Source organism: Lepus europaeus, chromosome 20, assembly GCF_033115175.1.
Source record: "Lepus europaeus isolate LE1 chromosome 20, mLepTim1.pri, whole genome shotgun sequence".
Classification (NCBI taxonomy): domain Eukaryota; kingdom Metazoa; phylum Chordata; class Mammalia; order Lagomorpha; family Leporidae; genus Lepus; species Lepus europaeus.
In genome coordinates this window covers 57,696,838-57,713,669 of record NC_084846.1, presented here as the reverse complement: position 1 = coordinate 57,713,669, position 16,832 = coordinate 57,696,838, and the positions used below count along the sequence as shown (strand labels likewise).

Sequence of the window (16,832 nt, the reverse complement as noted above, 5' to 3'; positions counted from 1 at the left end):
GTTGCCCATAAAGGTGTTCAGGTTACACACTACATGTCAATCAAAAATGCTTAACATATAAAGACAAAGAAGAAAAGTGTATAAAAGGTGGTGAATAAAAAGAATGTGATGGTCCATGTTGGTTGCCCTCAGAAAGACTTCCACATTAGAGTTTAGGCTGCTGTATCAGCTCCTTAGTGTTTTATAGTCAAACAACAAATGATCAACTCTAAGCATATGGAATAAGAAAAAGAAAGCCATTTCACAGCAAACAGATGATATAATTTGTATTGCTCCACCCCTCATTATGCCTTGTTTTGTAGTAAACTGGATAGGAAGATTAAAATTTATTTGTTTGAAGATTATTAAACAAATAATTTTAGTCTAAAGAATTACATCTCTTATATGCATTTGTGTTTTCAGTTTTCTGTTCAATTGCTAATGATGCTCAGTAGAATGATCTTTTTAAAATCATTAAAACATAACACACACACATGCATAAATCATCAAAAAACGTTTTGGGGAATAAAAAGCAAAGTAAGATTTCAGAACCTGAAAATATTGGCATGGCTTGCAAATGTGGTATTTTGTTATGAATTTATTATAATTAATCTAATAAGCAACAAGTCAAAAAGAACTAACCTTCCTAAGGAAGTGAACATGAGGGAATTTTTAAAGTGAGGAATCAAAATTACAAAATGCTAGATCTTATATATAGAAACAAATTACAGGAATATTTTTATACATTGGAAATGAATTTTAATTCTATTTCATGTGAAAGTACTGATTAGAAAACACTTTATAAAATAAAGTCTGTATTTCAAAGAATTGATAAGCTCCTAAGGACATATATTGTGATGTAAATACAATACTTTATCTTCTTCTGCAGAACTGGCAGAAGATACCCACTTACTATTGCTAGTTGGAATGTTAAAATAATATACACTTAATGCATTTTAGAGACAGCCACCACTGTTAAGAAAATTACATTGAGTTGTATAAAGCACGATCAAATGATTATAACAGAAGATGTAGTTCATGAATAGAATAACTCTCCATAGGAACACTATGGAACATTCGCAGATAAATATGATTCCAAACCTAGACTATTAATCATTTTAATATTTATTTTATCTACAGCGTTTCTGGAAGTGGACCAGCATACAAAGCCCCCAGGGTAGCCATAGAAAAGCAACTCCAGCAAGGAATTTTCCCAGTCAAGAACGGCAGGAAGGTGTCCTGTGTGAAGAGCAGTCTCCTTCTTAAAGGAAAAAATGTCCCCAGGAGCATTTCTGACAAACAGAGGTCTACCGTGCCTAACCGACACCAGTTACAGACAGACAGACGATGTCTGTTTGGAAATCGGGTGCCACAGACACCTTCAGATCTCAGCAGTGCAAACCACAGGACAGGAGTATCATTTTCCTTTTCTAAAAAAGTACACCTAAAATTAGAATCTTCAGCATCAGTTTTCAGTGAGAACACAGAAGAAACCCAGGATTGTAACAAGCCACCCATCTATAAAGCAAAGCAAACTGTACAGAAATGCAAGTGCTGCAGGTTTGCAAATGAGGATCCAACACAGCTCTCAAAGGAAGAAATCACAAACATCTCACCAAGCCATCTGGAAAGTGTTCTACACAAGAGCTTCTCCAAAAGCTCTGAAATTCTGCAGGACAAACGTGAGCCCATTGATAAGACACTGGGAGATTCCACTGGCATGGCCCCTCCCTTCTCTGCATCTAACATTCATCTTTCAGATGTAGAATGTTCTCCTTCCAGCAGAGAAAAGGAAACCAGCAATGCATGGAAGAACACTCCGGAAAACCACCCTGATCCTCCACACCCATCAAATGCTTCCTCCAGCCCACCCAGCATTTATAGGCACATTGATGCCAGGATATTTGACTGTTTGGATGAGTTTTCATCGCTGGAGCCAAGTGACCGAAAGAGTGTCATGCATTTCAATCCCAAATCCAGAATGGAGAACAGAGAAAAATCTTTGGAGGAAACAGAAAGAATTAGTAAAAATGTTCAAAAACTTGAACGGGAGGCATGCCCCCATGATGTGACATCCAAACCACTGCCTTTTCTCCATGTACAAAGCAAGGATGGCCACACCACTCTGCAGTGGCCTACAGAACTTCTGTTCTTCACAAAAACAAAACCCTGTATTTCTTATGGCTGCAACCCCTTATATTTTGATTTTAAGCAGTCTCAGAACACAAAGGATGGCCATGATCGTGATCCAGAGGACTTCACAACAGAATTGGGTAAGGAGGCCTTGGAAATGAAAACTAAAGGAGAGCACCAAGTCTCAGGTTTAATCAAAGACCGACAAAAATTGATCCAAGAAGATAATCAGTCTCGGAAACCAAAGATAATGATAACGAATCCTGGTTGGGAAAATTTCCAGAAAGAATATAATTTGGGATACAATGATTATGAGTCTGGAGAAGGTGAACATCATTTTAGTGCAGGTAACGTGGAACTGAAATATCCTGAAGTGCCTACTCACCTTGATGTGTCTCTGAGAGACTGCACAGGAAACAATCCTAGTGACGATGAAGTCCAGGAACCTCCGAGGACCCCTTGGCAGAGCAGGGGCAAGGTTGTCCTTAATGATGCAAATGAGAACCTGTCTTTTCCTCCCTACATCTCCAGGACGAAAAAGCATAAGCTGATTTCCTGTAGTTCTCATTCAGAGTGTGAGGACAAAAACCATTTCACCTGGAATTCAAGTCCTTTGACTACAGGGGGACACAGTGACCATGGGCAGGGCTTCAGTGTGACTCTCGACAGTAGCCACATCAGTCTGACCAGCAGTGTTTCTGGATGTGGAAACCAAAGTTACACAAGATGCTCCCCCACGTCGTCTCTGAGCGGGCGTGCTAGCCCTGCAGGTGCATCCTGGGACAGTGTGTCCAACTTGAGAAGTGCTTGTGCAAGTCACGGGACCCATGGTGATGGCAGGGGTAACCTGCTCTACTTTTGCAGAAGAAACCACAGATCAGTTGAAAGACACAAACGGAAACACAGAAAGCACAACGGCCTTTGCTTGTCTGCCGAGATCTCTAAGAGTGCCTGCCTTCAGTCTGAAACAAAGCGAGATGCAAACTGCAAATTGTGGGAATCATTTAAAAATAAGAAGTACTCAAGACACAGGTGTTATCACTGTAGAGAAAAACATAGAACTGGCAAAATGCCACCGTTTTCAGGGCCCAAATCCCCGAGAATCATCCACTGTGGTTTGAGCTCACAAGTTTCCTATGATGCAGACAGGGAAGAACTACCTAACTGCCAGGGACCTCAACAGAGCAGAGTGGGCTCTTACTCAAGAGGGAAGATCCATCGCTTAAATAAAAGCAGAAGTCAGGAGCCTTTGGCCAACCCTCACTTTTGTGATCTGAGAAAAGTCAAGCCCAAGCAGTGTAACTCTGGGAATGCCCACTGCCTTCTAAGGAGCTACTCCATTGGCCCTGCAGAAACTATGGAGTCAAACACGACAGAGGGAGACAGGACCCCCCTGACAGCCCAGAGCCTCTTAGAGAGAATACAAGCCAAGAAGTGTCGGGAGCAGTCAACTCATTTGGAGATCTCTCCTAACAGCTGTATGAATGAATCAGAGGCTCATTCACAAATCTCATGTGCAATTCAACTCCTACCATCAGGTTGTTCCAGACCAGCATTGCCTTTGTCAGAAAAAACACAATGCAACAGTAAAAGAAGAAATGAAAAAGGCAGTGCAGTCCAAAGGACTACTGAAAAGAACAAAATCAAAAGTTTGCAGCCCAATAATGTCACTGTTCTAGCAGATAACAGTTGTGACCATCTTTCTAAAGGTCTAATTCACTTAGTAGCAGAGTCTCAGTCACTAAATGGGAGAAAGAACCCGGCAACAAAAGGCCAATCAAAACCCTCAATTAGTGAAGCCCAACCTTTGAGTCAAAGCTGTGACCCACTGCCCAATAATTTCCCTGGTGCTTGTCCAACCAATAGATATACTGGTGTTGGTGATGCAACAGAGACCAAAGAGGACCAAATAAATCTCGACTTACAGGACGTAAGCACGCAGATGCATCACGGAGAGGGGGATATAAACTCTTACCATGACAGAACTATGCAGAAGCATGACAAAGCAGAAGATGGATTGGAAGTGTGTCATAAATCTCTCTCCCCCCCTCTAAGTCAACAGCCCATAACGTTTTCTCCCGAAGAAATAGATAAATATAAGCTCCTCCAGCTGCAAGCCCAGCAGCACATGCAGAAGCAGCTCTGGTCAAAGCATCTTCGAGTTCTGCCTGCCGCAGCGCCCACTGCCTTCTCCCCAGCCTCAGCTGTGCCAACAGTTCCAGTTCACCAGCACGCCTCGATCACCACCATCCACCACACGTTCCTGCAGCACTTCGCTGTGTCTGCCTCCCTAAGTTCCCACAACAGTCACCTCCCTATCGCTCACCTGCATCCTCTGTCACAGCCACATTTCACTCCTATTTCGTTTTCAACTCTCACTCCCACCATTATCCCTGCACACCCTGCTTTCATAGCCAGCCATCCCCTACATTTAGTCACGGCCGCTCCCTTCCATCCATCTCACATAACTCTGCAGCCCCTGCCCCCGGCGGCATTCATCCCAACCTTGTTTGGCCCCCACCTAAACCCAGCCACGACGTCTATTATCCACTTGAATCCTGTAATCCAGCCCATGTTCCAAGGTCAAGAACTTTGTCACCATTCCTGCTCCAGTCAGATGCAACAGTTAAATGGCATGAAGGAGGCCTTAAATGTTTCAGCACATTTGAACTAATAGGTGTGAAAGCCCCTCTGGTGGATAAACGAAGCAAATTGTCACTACCTACAAAACGATAGATTTAAGGTGATCTGTCTGATTTTTATGAGAATTAAGATACCTGTGTCAATTCAAAGTGTGACCAATATATAAATATGAACTGAGTTGCCAATAATGAAATATAAGATAATTTTAAGAATTTCTTTTAACTTGTAAAAATAATAGGAGAAATAGAATTATTTTGTAGAAGAGCACAAGGGAAAGTATTTTGTTTGGGATGAGTTCTTGTGCAACATTATTAAGTGGTAACAGAAAACATTTAGAACGGCAATATTACAAAGAAAAATCAAAAGAAATATAAGACTATGCTGTAGGTGTTTGTTTAGTGAATGAATGAATGTGCATTTCATTTTCTCAGCAAAAATAAATCAGTTCTTTAAAACAATTATTCAGGTTGAAATCTATCCTCTAATGAAACAATCTTTAAGCAGATTGTAGAGTTTCTGTAAAAAAAAAAAAAATTGGTGAACTTCATTTGACACAAATCTATGCCCAGATAATTTTGTAATTGTAAGAATCAGTAACATCTAAAATTAAGAATGTTTAATTTTTGTATAAGAAAACATACACAAACTAGCATTAGTATTTGATAATGCAAAACACAAAAATAAGATATATGCAGAAAAAACATTTTGAATATATTGGTCAATCTTTCAGATATTACAAGGACTAATAATTTTACATTTTTTTTACTCAGAAATTTTACTCTGTTCATCCAATACATGTATAATCATAGATGTAAAGGTTTGGAAATGTCAGTATTTTTAAATGTCCAGAATCTCCTAAAGCATTTGGTATGTTTTATTCTAGTGTGGTATTTTAAAATACAATGAATGATGAATAAAACCATCATTCATGTGATTTTTGCAAATTATTTCAGAATTCATTGAGAATGTTTTCTGGCCCATTGAATTTGCATTCTGACATCTGTATGATGGTCCTCCAGGTAGATTTATTATTTTACATCCTGTCTCTCCTTCTTCTTTCCTTCTTCCCCCACTGCCCTTCTTCCCTGCTTGCTTTCCTTCCTCCCTCCCACCATCCCTTCTGTCTCTTTCTCTTTTTCTTCTTTCAACAGAAAGAGCTCTTTGTTCCACTGATTGACTCCCCAAATGCCTACAACAGACAAATCCAAGAGCCTGGACCTCAATCTGGGTCTGCTTTGTGGGCGGCAAAGACTCAAGTGCTAGGCGCATCATCACCTGCCGCCTCCCAGGTTACACACAAGCAGGAAGCTGGAATCTGAAGCAGTGCCAGATGCTTGCCCACACAGGATGCAGGAAGCCCAAGTGGCAACTTCACCCCTGTGCCAGACACTCACCCCATGGTAGCTCATGTTCTTCAAGTGGCTAAAAGGTGAACTTACACAGCAGTGCATTCCTGGTCCGCCTGAGTCCGAGGAATCGGTCTGGACAGAAGAGGCGCTCAGTCTTGCTGCTGGGCTTGAGGGAAGGGGCACCTCCTTGCCCTCAGCTGACAGCGGAGGTGGCTGTGTTTACAGAGCCATTCTGCATCTCCTCACAGGTCCCACCTCATCCTCATCGTGGGGATCAGTATGATCATTCGCAACCCTGACGAGAGAATCAAGTTGAAGTGTCAACTAGCTCATATGTGCTAAAGGGTAGGTGAAGTTCTCTCTGATGCAGGATGCACACAGTGAGAGGGGAGGGTGGAGTAGGGTTGAAAGGAGATGAAGAAATTTGAAATTTGAGCATAAATAAAAAGTGTAATTTTCAAAGTGTCATCATGAGCTTGTAGTATGGGAGTTCTGTGTGGGATCAGCAGTGACAAAGTCTGTCTTATTAAAAGGAATAGGAACAACATCTAAAGCAAGAGACTGTACTACATGGAGTTCTATAAAAGTAACCATCAAGAACCACTGGTGAATTCTGGGTGAATCCAAAAGGAAGGGAATTAAGTGGCTTACTTATTATCAAAAGGGATGACAAAAAGAACTGGAGAGTGGTTTGCAAATTTTTCACAAAGCAGAACTAGAGTAATTCTGGGAACACACTCATAATCCTGTTATGAGAAAGACAGTACACCTACGTAACTTTTATAACTGTCTTGGTGACAGTTTGATCTCTCAGAAGATTAGATCAGGGAACCTGTCCTGGGCACTTAGTGTTGACTAACAAGGAGAGATTGATATCAATAGATGGCAAGGAAATGATGACTCAATCTCATATTAACAGTGAAGAAACTGCTCACTTGAAACACTAGATTGAGCCATTTGACAACAGATTTCATTATTTAAATGAAGAAAGACTTGCACCCGAGGGTGAGAAGTTGTAAGCTCATGTCATCACGTGACAGAAATGTGATGATAAAACTCTCCTCCCCCAAATCATGAGCATATGCTCAAAAACTGCATTTTTATTTTTTTTATTTTACTTTAAGATAACCATACTCTGAAAAAAATGAACAAAAAATTTTAAAAATATATTGAATTCTAAAATAAGGGCATTTTTTAAATTGTCACAGTGATGAGTTATATTTCAGCACTGTTCCCTTCCATTCTCATAGTAATTTGACAATTGATTGTGAATATTAAATTTCTATTATGTTCTATTGCCTGATATCGATGAGGTAGATCTATTTCGGGAATTGTTCATGGAGGCAAGTTTTTATATCTGTCAAACTCTCAATGCTTAATTGAAAACCTAAAATATTGCAAGAAAGATGGTTTAACATTTACACACATGTGCACACACATGTGCATGCCACACAGATACTTACCAATCTGTATCTTTCTCAGAGATTACAAACCAGTCCACTATTCAGGTACTTCACTGGGTACAGGTATTGAGAACTGAGTTCATCTTCTTGGTTAGTCTCTGCCAAGTTTAGCAAGACAAAATACAATTGCAGTATTTCAAACTATTTCAATGATATCTTTAAGTTCACCTTTAGAAATATTTTAAAATGTTAGAAATTATTTAATCCAATTACCAGGATTTCCTTTTTGGGTAGACATTTCACAGAATAATCTCCCGAATTGTTTCACTTACAGAAAGCAGATTTGACAGTGACTTCTTCTGTTTCTGCCAGGACTTCATGGAATCTCTCAACACTAAATAGAAAGATATGCAAAGAGATTAGTCCTATGAAACTTTCCAATAAATGGAATATTAATCAATACACTTACTCAGGAGCATATCTGGATCTGTCTCCTTCATGCATAATGTTCTCACCCAGACCCAGCTCCCAAAGATGGCATCAGTACAGCTTTCTGAATTTTATATTAACATCACGTTGACCCCAAAACATGCATTCCAGGCATTCAAGGCAACAATTGGAGATGTGGAGATGCTTCACCCATTAGGATGCCCCTTGGTGTCCCTGTGTGAAAGCTGCATGTGAACACGTCCGGACGGACTCGGGCTGCGTGCATGGTTCACTGTCCCCTTCTCAGTGAAATGACATTGCTGATCATCAGCACTTTTCCACGTCTTTCCTGAAATGTGCTTCCTGTGTTTTCAGAAAGATGGGTAGACACGCTGAAGAAAAATATGTACAAATTAGGCCCAGTTTTCCAAAAACACAATTTGAAGACCCACGTGGTGCTTGTTAGTCTGTGTAGCTAACATACTGTGGGGGCAGCATTAATCTCTGGCCTGGCAGAGCTCAGGAGCAGGTTTACTGTTTATTCTTTAAGGTAGATGAACTCCTAAATAGCGTGCTCTCGCTGGCGAACAGAAACGTGATGAAAAAGCAAGTGGGTGACCAGCTCCATGCTGTAGTCAGGAAAACGGATGACTCTTGTGTCCAAGGCTGCAAGCACTTTTAAGAGGAGAGTTCCCCGCTAAAATATGTTTCCCTGCCCATAAACCGGAGTCTAGAGGATTTTCAAAGGTTATCATTTTATTCCAGCAAAAATATTATCCATTGCTCTGTTCAGGTAGGCATTTGAAGGTGATTGTTGTATTTCCTAGGACTAAGCTGTGTTAAAATGGAAGCAGTGGCTGAGTGGGTTAGGTTTAGAAGAAGCCAATATTGTAGAGGGAAGCCAAAGGGGCTTTGTCCTCCTCTGTAGCTTTGCAGAGGAGGGAATTCTCCCAATCTGCTTTCTTTATTCCTTTCTCAAACCCACTCCCTCCTTTCTCAAATAACACGAGCAAGAATATCTCCTCAGAAACACAAAATTTAGGAAAAATTGGAAGAATTACAATATGTATGAGTGCACAGGTGAGGGTGTATGTATGTCTGTGTTCTTAATAAATACAGTCATTAGTTATAGACCTCGATCTTTGTTCAAAATGGGATTTTTCAAAGCATATTCACTTATTGAAACAAGCACCTTCAAGGAGAAATTTCTTCTCCAAAATGATCAATTGTCTGTTCCTTTGATACGTGCGAGATTATAAAATAGCTGATGGTATGAATCGTGTAGCTGTTTACAGCAAATCCGCACCATACTCGATTCCATTTGAAGTATTTAATTTGTAATTAAGTGCGATGGTAGTCCGGCATATGATAAGTAAATCAGTAATTTCATTTTTGTATTCTCTGTACAGAGCATTTTTAATTGTTATGTGGCTAAGTAAATTGCACTATTGTATATGCAAAACAGCTTTTTTAGGTTATTCAATAAATTACTTGGACTGTAGTTCAATGCAATAATTTTTTTTCAATAAAAGGCTTAATGGTATAGGAGTGTTGGTCACATATTTCTATCAAAAGTACCAAAATATAAGAACACAATCAAATGCCAGATGGCATGGGAATATTCTGTATTTTACACTGCTGAATTAAAATGCATTTAACCTTTTATTTATTACTGTATGTATTTATAATCTATATTTAAATGCTGGGGTTTCTTAGACTATTTCTTAAAATTTTAGTGTTATCAAATAAAGCTGTTTCCTCAAACTGAAAATAAATATAACTTTTAAAATTCTATCAATGTATTATTTGTTGAAACTTAACACCTATTCTGTGAAGTCTTTCTGTGTGTTTGCTTTCAGAAATGCTGTAATGCTGTTAGAGTTCTAAGAAAGCTCTACAGTTTGCAGAATGTTTTGTCTAACTCAGAACATGAAACAGACATGGTAGCATTTTTGACGCTTTTAACAATGTTAATGCAGATTCTGAAAATAGTTTACTTAGAAACTCAGCTCACTAGGAAACCCCTGTGTCAGGCATGACTTGATGTGTCACACTGCTGTCACCTCCACTCTGTTTTCTGTCTTTGCCCTCCACAAGATAGCTGTGTGAGCCCTCATCTGTCCTATGCAAAATCTTAGACCACATGTTTCTAGAAATGACCAGTGGATGCTCTCTGGTTCTCGAATCACATCTGTTCTTATCCTTCCCTTACCTCCCCAGAAAGCTCTAACCAAATCCATGGGCTCCTGATTGCTTGCTTACTTAGCTGCCTTACCACTCCCCCAGCACTGAAGGAAGAGAACTCTGAAGTGCACGCTAACTCGGTAGGCAGTGTTCCAGATTCTTGGCTTCCCTAAATGTATGTCCTGGATTCTCGATTTCTATGTTGACCACTTGTTAGAATCCTGCAAAGTAATCCGAACATAGCTTTCACAAAACACATGCACAGACACACAACTTCATGCACTCACATATGCACATGTATTTGTTGTGGGTGGAGTAGTGACAGAAAGGTTCATTTCCTAGTTAATTCACTTGTCACCATTTATGGAGTCCCCACTATTGGCAAGACACTATTCAGTTACATCCTTCCCACTAGCTGGATTGTGGATTCCCTAAAATGAAAGGAGAGGATGTTACGTTAGTAAGTACACCAAGACTTAGGAGCAAGTAGCAACCTCTGGTCTTTATGTTCAGTGCCTGTGCCCCAATGCTTGGGCCTTCTGCCAGGTCTCAGCTTAGTTAACTCCATGAAACATTTTTGGCACCAATGTAGAAAGGGTATCACATACACTTGAGGACGTGTTCCCTTATCACACTTCATGAAACTGAGTCAATTCCCAAATGGCATTTTTAAAATACTTTGAATCCGAAAGAGCAAACCCAGCAGAATTTTGTGACATTGCTCAGCAAGAAGTGAAAGCCACTTACAGACTGGCACACTCCCAGGATGCTGTGCTTCTCAAAGAATCTTCAGGCGAACAACTCAAATATTAAACATTCTCTTTACATCCCATGTTATCAGAGATGGTGCCGACACGGTATTTCAATTATTTGGCCTAGAGATAGCGTGATGTCTTGAGAAGAGGGAAGAAACTCCAAAGTCTCTTCACAGGATTGCTCCATTCATTATCAAGACATTTTAACAGACACTACTCCCTCTTGTTATAGATTATTCATGATGTGGAGGCAGAAAGATTTCTTCTATAATTCCAAGTCTTCTAGAGAATAAAGAAAGAAAAGGGTAGAAATTGCTTATTAGGAAATAACTAGGATGCAACATTTTGCTCTGTGAGTTACCCATTCCTTAAATAGTTGCTTCAGGATCCAAAATTAACTAAAAGATAAAATTAAATAATGAGTGGAAATCAATTTGAATGTTTTTTAAAATCTGGACATTTATCCTAATCTAAATATATCAACATTGACTGCCAAACTGAATTTATGGCCATGAACTAACCAAGTCAAAGCTAATTTTTTAAATTCAATTTTTTTAAAGATTTATTTTATTTATTTGAAAGGCAGAGTTAGAGAGAGAAATAGAGCCAGAGAGAGAGAGAGAAAGAGAGATCTTCCATCTGCTGGTTCACTCCCCAAATTACTGCAATGGCCAGAGCTAAGCTGATCCAAAGCCAGCAGCCAGGAGCTTCTTCTGGGTCTCCCACTTGGGCGCAGGGGCCCAAGGACTTAGGCCATCTTCCACTGCATTTCCAGACTATAGCAGAGAGCTGAATCGGAAGTGGAGCAGCCAGGACTAGAACCGGCACCCCTATGGGATGCCGGCACTGCAGGCTGGGGCTTTAACCCACTGCACCAGCCCCTAAATTTGTTTAATTTTAATCTTAATATACAGGGGCTAGTGTTGTGCTGCAGCAGGTTAAGCTGCCACTTGGATGCCCGCATTCCATATTAGAGTGCCAGTTTGAGTTCCAGCTGCTCTGCTTCAGATCCATCTCCCTGCTAATGCACCTGGGAAAGCAGTGGAAGACGGCCTGCCATCCACATGGGGACAGAGTTCCTGGCTCCTGGCTTTGGCCTGGCCCACCCCAGGCTCTTGAGGCCATTTGAGTAATGAACCAGCAAATGGAGACTCACTCTGTTAGTCTACCTTTCCAATAAATAAATATTTAAATATATGTATGTATATATATATAAATACACATATAAATACATTTATACATACATATATATATAAATACAAATAATTTCAGGGTTATATAAATTCCAAAACCCTATCAACTTCCATTATACCAATCCAAAGTCAATAATACTTACAGAATGGATGTCTTGGTGTGCCAAAAATGTGAAGCAAGGTAATATTAGAACATTTGGCATAGTGGAATTTGGGGAAATGGATCCACATGTACTGCATTTACAGTATTTAGGACACATGGGGAAGGCATGTACACTGTACAATCACCAGGACTTTCCTGAGAAAGGTATAGGTCAGACTCTATCACACTCTACTGTGCTCAACACCATCCATCATTCTTATTGGAAACAGTTCCTTCCCTGGACTGGAGTATATTATGTACTTCGGTTTTCCTCATGTCTGATTTCTTTTTTCCTCCAAGAATCATTTTATACTACAAAGCTCTAAAAATTATAGTAACCCAGGATTCAGCACTTAGACACCTTCTCATCTCTTATTTAGACCTTAGAGAATCACTGACATGCCAATGACTCCTCGCTTAATAACTTCATGTCTGACTCTCCTTCGACCATCACAAGTGTTTACTCAATAATTTACTCAAACTTCCATTGGGTGTAATCTGATAGTTCATCATCAGATAATTCATATCCAAAAGAGAACACTTGATTTGCCTCAACAAATCCAGCCCTCCCGAGCACCCCACATCTCAGTGCAGAGGCCCATCCGTGCCACCATTTCTCAAGTGAACATCTTGGGCGTCCCCTTGGAACCTTACCACCAGTGTACCATTATGTCCTGCCAGTGCTCTCTCCCCATTACTACTGTTTTGGTACATTCCATCATCTCCTCACTGACATTTAGAAATAGCCTCTAGACTGGTCACCCTGCATCTCAGATGCCTAGATCCTAAACACAGAGACATCTCTTTAGTAGTTTCTCTTTATTTTATAATAACATCCACTGTTAATACACCAGCCTTTAAGAGTGAAGTTCATCTGACTTCAGACAATCTACAATGTCTTCTCCCTCCTTTCTCGCTTTTTCTGATCTGCAATTTCTTAACAAACCAAGTATTTACCATACATATCCTTTGCATTTGCTACTTTTTTTTTTTTTGAATGCCATTTTCTCCGGGGTTTTGGTGATTCCTCCCCTCTCTTCATTCAGGCATTTTTCTTTCTTTTTTTTTTATTAAACTTTTATTTAATGAATATAAATTTCCAAAGTATAGCTTGTGGGTTACAATGGCTTCCCCCCTCCCATAACTTCCCTCCCGCCCGCAACCCTCCCCTTTCCCGCTCCCTCGCCCCTTCCATTCATGTAAAGATTCATTTTCAATTCTCTTTATATACAGAAGATCAGTTTAGTATATATTAGGTAAAGATTTCAACATTTTGCCCACATAGCAGCGTAAAGTGAATAAACTACCATTGGATTACTAATTATAGCATTAAATAGCAATCTTCAAAGAGGTCTTCCTTAACCACTCAGAGTACAAGATTTCTACTTAGACATTAATGCAATTAACCTTGAATGGTTTCTTAAAATTAATAACCTACTCTTCATGACCCACACATTTATATTAACTTATTCTTGGATTCCATTTTCTTAGAAATACATTCTATGGGATGAGGAACTTTATGAAGCAGGGCTTTTTCCCCTGTTGTGTTCGATGCTATATGAGGGTTCTTGAAAAAGTTCATGGGAAATGTTTATTAAGAAAACACTGTGAACTATAGCAGGTTCTTGTTGTAGCGGTTACGTTGCCTGCATCTGAAGTCAGACTGCCTGGGTTCCCTTCTCAGCTCCAGCTCCTGACTTGAGCTCGCAACCAATACAGATTGTGGGAGGCAGCGATCACGACTCAAGTAGATAGGTTGCTGCCACCCATGTGGGAAACCTGGATTGTGCATAAAGTTCCTGGCTCTGAGGATATCAAACAGTGCATGAGAGCTCTCTCTGTCTCTATCCATCTCTTTCTGTGTTTCACTGTCTCTCAAATACATTAAATGCATTTTTAAAGAGACACACGGGGTAGACATTTGGTGCAAGAGTTAAGCCCCACATCAGAGTGCCTGCTTCGATCTTGGCTACTCTGCAGTTTCCTGCTAATACTCATTCTGGAAGCAGCAGATGGGAGCTCAAGTGTTTGGGTCCCTGCCACCCACATGAGAAACCCAGACTGAATTGTGGGCTTCTGGATTCAGTCTGGCCTCGCTCTGCTCCGGCTCTTGCAGGCATTTGGAGGATGATGCAGTGGGTAAAGGATCACTCTTTCAGAAAAACCAAAATAAATAAAAAAATTTAAAAACTATGCATGGATTTCAAGTTTTTACATTAAAATTAACCTATCTCTTAATTCCATTTTCCACTAGCTTTTTTAGGTTCCTCACTTATTAATTTTATAGAATCATACTTGGAACATAAGCATTCCGTGAATATTTCTTGAGTAAAATAACGCATGACTAAGTTGAAGAAGGGTCTCAGCTCGCTGGTTGATGTGAGGCAATGTTGTTTTCCTGTGCGCCAGTGTGAAAAGAGCAATTCATTAAACAGATTATAATTTCGGAAATCAGACTGCATTTTCAAACAAAGAAAAGCATATGAGTTACAGGGTGGATATTTGGCTCAGTGGCTTAGTTGCCTTGGGTGCCCATTTTGAAGAGCTCAAGTTTTGAATACACCAGTTCCAATCCAACTTCCTGCTAATGTGCATGCTGGCAGACAGCAGACAACCCTGCTACCCACATAGAAAACTCAGATGGAGTCTGGGCTACTGGCTTTGGCCTGGCCTGTTCTGTCCTAGCCCTGGCTCTTGCAGGCATCTGGGGAATGGATCAGTGTATGAAAGATCTCGATCTCGATCTCAATCTCTCTCTATCTCACTCTTCTCTCTTTTCCACCTGCCTTTCAAATAAAATGAATTTAAAAATTGTTGACAAAATATTTTAACTTGAGGTGCTATTTAGTAGTTATTTTAATGTTTCAAATATCCATAAATTGTAAAATATTTCCTTGATGGCATAAAATGTATAGACATATGCATATGTTAATATGAATTTTAAATTTTAAGCTGATGTATAAAATTATGTATATATTTTAAGCTGCTATATAAAATTATATGTCATATGACCTCTATAGAATTCAGGGATTTGTTTTATCCTGATAGAGGCAATACAGTCAAGATTGTTTGGATATAAGTCTGTACCCCTCCATATGCATTGTTCCCACTTCTTTTTACTGTCAGAGTGGTATGAAGAGTTGGAAACACTCTGTAGAGTAATTCCCTCCACCATTCAGTTCGTATATGTTAAGTGGTGGCTACATGCAAGAACAGATACAGTAGTGCATAAACTGTGTGCAAGTTCTGCTCTTACAGAGCTTCCATTGTTGTGCAGGAGGACAAAAATAATTTTTAAAAGAAGCAAAATACATGTTTGGAAATTAATAGCAAAAGCTGAAGAAATGAATGGAAATCTCCCCATAGGTAGGAGTCTTCCTTTGTACCCAATCCTCTGTTTTGTTACAAACTCTATCCTTCTTCTACTACACATGACGTAAGACAGAAATTGTTGTCTACTTAACGATTGGTCACCACCCTGAGAGAATAGTGGTGATGAAAAAGCCCATCTCTTGACTGACCTGCAGAGAATCCTTTAACATTCACCCAAGTGTCGCCTGTGTTGATCATATCCTGATTTTGAGACTGTAATCTTGTGATTGCATTGTTGCAAAATCTGCTGCTGTTTGATGAATTAGAATGTGGTGGCTGTCTCTAGGAGAGATGATAATGGCATATGGACTGTTGACACACTTACACAGATATGAATGTGCTATGATTAGATTCCCACTGCTGTTATCAGCAATTAATGTCCAGAGGATGGAAAATCTGATTTCAGAGATTCTCCCTTGAAAAAGTGTTCTTTGAGTTGCAGCACAGCCTTCTTTTTCTTGTTGGTTCAAATCGCCATTCTCGAAGGCAGCGTTGGGATTGGCTCTGCCATACCTGGAGAGCTGTCTCAGGCTGATGCCTGGCACCTCCTGCACTGCCCATCCTAGGCACGTTTCTCTTCTTTTTGTTTTTCTTGTGGATGTTTTCTTGGAAAGTCTACTTGAAAAAATGAAATTCCAAATACTCATGTGAAACACAAACCTACTGTTCTTGCTTCGATGCCTGGGGACTGATGGGGCACTTTGTGTCTGGGGAGCTACATTAGGTTGAATCCCAATTACCCTGGGGCTCAGCTCTGCACTTGACCTGCTCAGGCACTGGGAGGGGCTACGTCCTCTGTTGGGCAGTGTCGTCGGCCTCTCCCAGAAAACGTGTCAGAAGTGAACAGGCAATAAAGGGCTGGGAGACACACCCCAGTCGGTCTTTGGGGGGTAGATGCCCCTGCCATATGAGCAGGGCTGAGATGTCACCTGTGCCACTCCAGGGGCTGAGGTTTGCTTGGACCCAAAGCCAGGATGCATGGTGATTGGCTCTGGATGTAAAGGCCCTGGGGTTTCCCCACATGGCTCACCTGTGCCTGGCTCTGGGTGCGAGACAGCAGCCTGCTTGGGGTTGGAGGGAATGACCAGCGAGGAGGAGAAGGGGCATCCTCTCCCCAGCCTACCCAGTGCTGCGTTTCTCACGGCTGACAGGCAGGATGGCACCAACCTATACCCAGACAGGGCGAAGACCAGAGAGATGGACGTGTCCCAGGAGTCTTCCGAGCGGGGAACTCCGTCATCTGCCGGGAT

At 40.6% G+C, this 16,832-nt stretch overlaps 1 protein-coding gene across 1 annotated transcript in view; it reads left to right on the top strand.

The window, feature by feature from the left end:
• ZNF804B (zinc finger protein 804B) overlaps window positions 1–5,313 on the top strand; it is a 504,210-nt gene extending 498,897 nt beyond the window's left edge. Inside the window, exon 4 of the mRNA XM_062178397.1 lies at window positions 1,120–5,313. Within this exon, the coding sequence (XP_062034381.1) occupies window positions 1,120–4,786 (3,667 nt within the window). The 3' untranslated portion in view covers window positions 4,787–5,313. The remainder of the gene's footprint in view (window positions 1–1,119) is intronic.
• The last annotated feature ends 11,519 nt before the right edge of the window (window positions 5,314–16,832 follow it).